At 40.4% G+C, this 6,750-nt stretch overlaps 1 protein-coding gene across 1 annotated transcript; it reads left to right on the top strand.

Annotated features, from left to right (window-relative positions):
- Nucleotides 1-831: 831 nt before the first annotated feature.
- On the top strand, nt 832-5,879 carry hpxa (hemopexin a). The gene is made up of 10 exons (XM_012868521.3): nt 832-948; nt 1,487-1,515; nt 1,624-1,701; nt 1,833-1,987; nt 2,097-2,250; nt 2,492-2,704; nt 3,409-3,504; nt 4,095-4,222; nt 4,314-4,461; nt 5,301-5,879. The coding sequence occupies exons 1-10, from the start codon at nt 890-892 to the stop codon at nt 5,528-5,530; spliced, it is 1,290 nt and encodes a 429-aa protein (XP_012723975.2). The 5' UTR covers nt 832-889; the 3' UTR covers nt 5,531-5,879.
- The last annotated feature ends 871 nt before the right edge of the window (nt 5,880-6,750 follow it).

The following is a 6,750-nucleotide window of genomic DNA, read 5'->3' on the forward strand; positions in this document are numbered from 1 at the left end:
GTCTCTGTACTGAAATGTGCTATAGTTTTACAAATACATTGTTACATGCTATATTACATACAATGCTATATTACATACAATGAAGTCAATGCACAATTTGAAGTTAATGTTCACCCTATGATCATTGCACAACACTTTGTTGAGAGCGTTGTGAAGTGCAGTTGTCAGCAGTTTTTATTTATTTTGTGAGGACAGCTGGGTTAGTTACCTCTTGAGGTTGGACCAGAGTTTGGACCACTTCTGGCCAGATCTTTGGTCAGACCTTTCGCAAGTTCTAGAAAGTTTTGTTACAAAAAAGGCGTAGTGTTGACATGGAAATCATGTTGCAGGACCTTTCCATGCAAGAAACTTCAGAGTTCTGTACAAAATCTATATAGAGTTTGTTCCACTTGTGTTTTATGGTTAAAAAAAGTACTTTGTGCAAATCAATTTATATGCAAATTATTATACGCAAAAAATGTATCAATGCATTGATTATTACACATTGCAAAACCATACAATCAGCAGAGATGTTATACTTTGATTATTCAGCATTCCATGCAGATATCTAACAAACATGTAATTAAGTGTGTCTGAGGCATCTAAAGGACATAAGATATTAATTAATTGATTGGAGTTTCGTGGCGAAAACAGCACCTTCTAAATTCCCTGAATCTCTGCAAAACTGGGTTCGAGATGTCAGGGTCACAACTCTGGGGAACAGGGTGGGCGTCTTTCACAAACTCATGACTTCTGCACATTGTCCCCATCTTCCTCCCTCCCTCCCTCCCTCCCTTTGGTATCCATGCCACCCACGTAAACTGGGCCGCCATATAAACAGATGCTGCAGCTGTAGCTTTGGTACCTTTTGCCCAGCTCTCCAGCGTACTGGACCAGAGGACAACTCATCATGAAGCTTCTCACCCATATTCTGTTTATGTGCCTGGCCCTTGCTCTGACATGGGCTAAGTAAGTAGCCTCGATTTTAAGTTAAATGAACTACAGTAAAGAGATTTGGCAATATTAGTTGAGTTCTTCACGTTTTACGCAACTTAATGTTCACCACACTCGGTGCTGTTTCATAATCAGTTGCAATTAACCTCAGATTGACCTTAAAGTGCATTTTTGAAAAGCTTGTAGGACTGTGCTGCGCTGTTCATGACTCCTAAAGTCAGTTTCCAAAATAAAGCTCAGATATTAAGATTAATGGTAAATTAAATGGTATTAATTGCATCAGTTACAACAATTATTTCAATAAAAGAACACGTTTATTTGTTACAAATCCAAATAGGCTGCTACAGTTTGCCTTCTGGATTTCACCTTACAGACAGGGCCTGGAAACATTTCAATAGCATTGACTAAAAGTAAAAAATATATGATGTTAAGAAACTGTAAGTTGATCTCTGACACTTTTTTTGCTAATTTAATTTAATTTTGTCCATCACGCGGTGATGGACAAAATGATAAGAAATTCTGAAAAGCTAAGTTATCGTTCTCTTTTTCACAGTCATCAAAACGCAGACGAACATCATGGAGGTCGGTTTACCAAAAATGTTATTTTGACATAGAAGAAAATGATCTTCACATCTCCAGAGAAATTTGCTCCGGCACTCTTTTTAACCATTACATTGTGATGTTCTGCAGCTGACCTCGACCGCTGTAAAGGCCTTGAAATGGACGCTGTTGCACTGAACGAGGAGGGAATCCCTTACTTTTTCAAGGGTGGGTCCCTCCATACCAAAACTTTACATATCCCTGATCCTTTTCTCAGAGAAATTATTGATATCTCTTCAGAATATTTGGAACAAAAGTGCATTTTTCTTTCACTACTAAGTGCTTCCGTCTCCTCTCAGGTGACCACCTGTTTAAGGGCTTCCACGGCAAGGCGGAGCTGTCGAACGGGTCTTTCTCCGAGTTGGATGACCACCACCATCTGGGCCATGTGGATGCTGCTTTCCGCATGCACTATGAGGACGATCCCACCCACAACCACATGTTCTTCTTCCTGGTATGCTATGCAATGCTATAAAACCCAAAGTAGACAAATTCAGGCTTCCACACACCGACAGCATGACTTCTTTGCAAGTGTGGTGACGGGGACTTTTAATCTGATGCAGGACAACAAAGTGTTCAGGTATTACCAACATAATCTGGAGGCGGGCTACCCCAAGGACATCTCCGAGGTCTTCCCTGGAATCCCAGACCACCTGGATGCTGCTGTGGAGTGTCCGAAGCCGGAGTGCGAAGAAGACTCTGTGATCTTCTTCAAGGGTTAGTTTCAAGAATTATTTCTCTGATCCTAATCGGATAATATCTCTGATTGAGGAGCAAAGACAAATTTTAACCTCTGGTTCTTCCAGTATCATTGTTGATAAAAGAACCTGTATACAGCACAACCCATGTGGGCACTGTAAAAACTATCCTTCCACTGTTTTTCTACCAACACACTTTGCATATCTGTAACACTTGAAGACCTGCGCGTGTTTTTTAAATTTTTTATTCCCTTTTACAGAAGACGACATCTACCACTACAATGTGAAAACCAAGGCAGTGGACAAGAAAGAGTTTAAGTCCATGCCGAACTGCACGTCTGCTTTCCGCTTCATGGAGCACTACTACTGCTTCCACGGGCACAAGTTCTCCAAGTTCGACCCAAAGACCGGCGAGGTGCACGGGAGATACCCTAAAGAGGCCCGCGACTACTTCATGAGGTGCTCCAAGTTTGGTAAGTGGAAACTAAATGTCAGTGATGGCCCGTACCGCCTGGATTTATTAGCAGCGATAACGCAGAATAACTTATGGTTACTGTGTTTTTTGTCATCAAGCAGATGCCGAATTAAATATGGGCTGTTAACTTGAATATAACACATGCAATCAACATAAATGAAAACATTTAGTCTAAATTTGATACATTAGATGTAATTTGGCTTAACGGATCGCTAGATGGCAGCAAAGTGCCTCCATAATGATTCTTATCAAGTGGCTGCATGTCTGCGTAGGCGTTCAGGCGTATGTGGGCAACACAGGCTGCATAAGGAGCATGGGCTGTTTCAACAGCAATAGTCTACAAAGGGGTGAACCACTCAGAGAAATCATAGAAATGATTTGTAACATCAGCAGATCTGTTTTTGCAAAAAAAACAGAACCTATTGTAGTCTACACATGAATCTAACTTGGATCAGAATAAGACCATTTTCCTGTGATCAGATCTGGTCAGTAGAACATCGAAACTCATTAGATGCATCAAAAACAAGAACATTTACAATTTCTGCTTCGTAAACGTATTAACAAACAACCTGACAAACAACCGTTTAAATGTTCTGTTAGTACGAGTAAATTATCTCTTGATTCTTGTGTGCTCCTTTTAAAGGAGTTTTAAAGCCAGATCAAGTAAGGACAAAGTTGTAAAATCTCATTTTACTTGTTCAGGTGATGACAGCGACCATCTGGACAGGGAGCGCTGCAGCCGCGTTCACCTGGATGCTGTTACATCTGATGACAACGGAAACATTTATGCATTCAGAGGTGAGATTTAAAGATTGAACGTTTCTATTGTCACATGCAGTTTAGTTTTATATTGATTTTCACACAAGATTTATGACATAATTCATCCGGCTTGGTCGTTCTTCGTAATTCAATTGTTCATTCCAAACATTCATTTGCACTGTTGTCTCTGTGAATTGATCTATGAAATTCAGCTTTTGATAAGATTTATAAGGTTGATTCAAGCATAATTTACTTATTTCCCAACAAAAACCTGCTATGTTGTAATTGAAAGCCGGAATTTATACTCAAAGCAATAAAAAAAATCTTATTTTTGAAACAGGTTAAAGTGCTAAAGAATATTCAGACTGATAAATAGAATTGACCTACAGATTCAGTTTCTTCATGTTGTTTTAGAAAAATAATCAAAGATCACTATAAATGGCAGTTGGGAAATTAATCTCAATTGATTGCAAAAAGAAGTTGCATTAATAAATGTCAGAATTTAACTAAAAGGCCAAAAATTACATCACCAGTCTCTAGATAATTAGATTACTGTTCAACCTGGCTTCAAACATCTTTTATCAGCGTTACCATTTCCAACTTCTCTGAGCGATTCCTTCATTTTCCAGGCCACCATTTCATCCGCAAAGATGACAACGACACGCTGACGTCTGACACCATCGAGAACGCCTTCAAAGAGCTGCACAGCGAGGTCGACGCTGTTTTCTCCTACCAGGATCACCTCTACATGATCAAGGTTAAACCGATAACTATGTGTTTAAACAAGCTGAAGCTGTCTTTAAGTCCTCCTGACAGCGAAAAACAAACTTTCTCTCCTTGCCCTCCAGGATGACCAGGTGTTCGTTTACAAAGTTGGCGAGCCACACACCCACCTGGAGGGTTATCCCAAACCTGTGAAAGAGGAGCTGGGCATCGAGGGCCCCATTGATGCCGCGTTTGTCTGCCAGGACCATCACATTGCTCACATCGTCAAAGGTAAGACCATAATCAGAGCCTGATTCCAAGAAATGATGTTACAGACGATTTAACGGGTGTATAAATTCAAAGAGTTCATGAATTTAAATCCCCACCTGGGCTGTGGTACTTTGAAAATGTACCACAGCCCTTGACCCTAAACTTGACCCTAAAGCAAAAAAGACAACCCGTCAGCTTTTGCTTCTACATGAGACAGTATGGATGAAAGCTGTGGTAAGGACGAACAATTTGAATTAAAAGCCATTGTACTCAGACTGATATTATTACAGTCCTACATTTGAAAATATTGAAATGAAAAACAAATGCAATCAAGCTTTTTTTTTGTTTCAAAGCATTCCTGTTAAAATGCTTCTTTTTTTTTTACCAGGAGACCCTCATACAAATGCTAAATTAAAAAAGGCATATTCAACGCTCAGTCCAAATTCAAAGTCCTTTAATTAAAACATTTTATAAATTAAATTCTACACTTCGCTATGTTCATACTTATAAAGGTCAATATATTTTTAAGTAGACAGGATTTAACTATGTAATGTTCAAAACAGGACCAATGACAGAAAGGAAAAAGGAGGTAAACGAAGGATTGTCTTGTTACTGCTGTATAAATAAACTTGCCTTGCCTTGATAGAGGGAGGAAGAAAATTATGCAATCAAAGAAGAAGGAAAGAAAGAATACAGAATAAAGTCTGGAAATACTTAGATTGCATTTCCATAGTTAATCAGACATGGAAAATACTTCAATCAATTCACACACTTTTCAAACATTTTCAGACTATCTGGCCCAACCCTGCTTGAGTTTCACATAATAACTGATATCTCCTCCTGTGTCTCTCTCCCTCCAGGTAGAGACATGTACGACGTAGACATGAGCGTCACCCCCCGGGTTCCCGCTAACCAGCGTCCAATCTCTCTTTTCAAGAAGGTGGACGCTGCCATGTGCGGTCCTGGGGGAGTTAAAGTGATCTCTGGATCCCACTTCTACCACTTTGACAGCGTCATGCTGCTTGTGGCCTCCAGGGCCCTGCCTGAGCAGCACAGAGTATCTCTGGAGCTGTTCGGCTGCGATCACTGAGTAACTGAGAGAGGACTGAACGAACGGTGCAGAGCACCACAAACAACGAAGTGGAACACGGAAAAACAAACCAGCACCTACAGAGTCTGGCGAGAAGCGACTTTGTGTGGCTTCTGATTCCACGCTCTCTCAGATGATACAGTGTTTCGTGCAACTCGCTTCCCTTCTGCGTCTTACCTCAAAAATAAACGGAAACATTTCTCATTTCTTTTAGGAGGGATTCTACTGTTCACGCATTCTGTGGCAACCTATGCAAAGAGTGCTTTCAACATGTTCAGTGGCAATACATGTTTTTCTGTGATTCATTTTGTACAGTGAGGCGGGGAATAAAGACATGTGGCAATCACCATCACAATGTCCTTCTATTGGGGAAGTATTTCATTGTGCTCATTTTTTGTTCTGTCGGTAATTTTCGGGTAAACCTCCCAGAACAGCAACAACGAGATCAAGATCCCACAGCTTTAAAGAACAAATCAAACCAACAAAAAGCTGCCTGACTTTATACAGCCACAAAAAAACTAATTATTTGAAATAAACCCCTTCAAAGGGTTTTCTGTGAATCTGGCCAGTAACACAAAAGAAATTTTACATTTCGATAATTTTCAGTGTCTTACTGCAAATATAAAGCTTGTAGATGTACACAACGTATTAGAATTGTGCCAAGAAATCATCTGATGATGTGAACTTCGGTGCAGTTTCAAAGCAACATCCCATCCTAATTACTGGCAGACCTGTAGAGTCAATAAATTGCTCAAATAGATCAGTACCTTCCCAGGAGCGGCCGGCCTGCTAACACCAGTCCAAGAGCACACCAAAGACTCATCCGGGAGGTCATAAGCTAGCCCAGAACAACATCTACAGGAAGGCATAACTCACTTTGACCCGTTGAGGTCACTGTTCAGGATTCAAAAAATAGGATAGAAAGACTTGGTGTAAATTACATCCATGGGAGGGTTCAGAGGTGAAAAGCACAGCGGAACAAAAAGACTACATTGGTCAAAAAATCTTGATGATCTCCAAGACATTCGGTGAAGTATTGTGTAGATGAACGAGACTGATGTTTCTTGAACCTTTCTGTGGAGCTGAGGAGAAGAATTAGAGCAGATCACATTTTAGACAATAGGATCAAGAAAGGCCCTGCTGATTCCAGAAGCATGTGGTAATGGCAGACAGGGAGGAGATTACTCAGATTTCTCAGTGTGTCCAGCAGGAGATGAGGG

This window comes from Fundulus heteroclitus, chromosome 7 (assembly GCF_011125445.2).
Source record: "Fundulus heteroclitus isolate FHET01 chromosome 7, MU-UCD_Fhet_4.1, whole genome shotgun sequence".
Taxonomy (NCBI): domain Eukaryota; kingdom Metazoa; phylum Chordata; class Actinopteri; order Cyprinodontiformes; family Fundulidae; genus Fundulus; species Fundulus heteroclitus.

What these genes read in the sequence shown, in the direction of transcription:
- hpxa (XM_012868521.3), top strand. Translation starts at nt 890, where the DNA reads ATGAAGCTTCTCACCCATATTCTGTTTATGTGCCTGGCCCTTGCTCTG. An exon ending in CTTGCTCTGACATGGGCTAA is followed by an intron (nt 949 to 1,486) that starts GTAAGTAGCCTC and finishes TCTTTTTCACAG; the next exon opens with TCATCAAAACGCAGACGAAC. An exon ending in CGCAGACGAACATCATGGAG is followed by an intron (nt 1,516 to 1,623) that starts GTCGGTTTACCA and finishes GATGTTCTGCAG; the next exon opens with CTGACCTCGACCGCTGTAAA.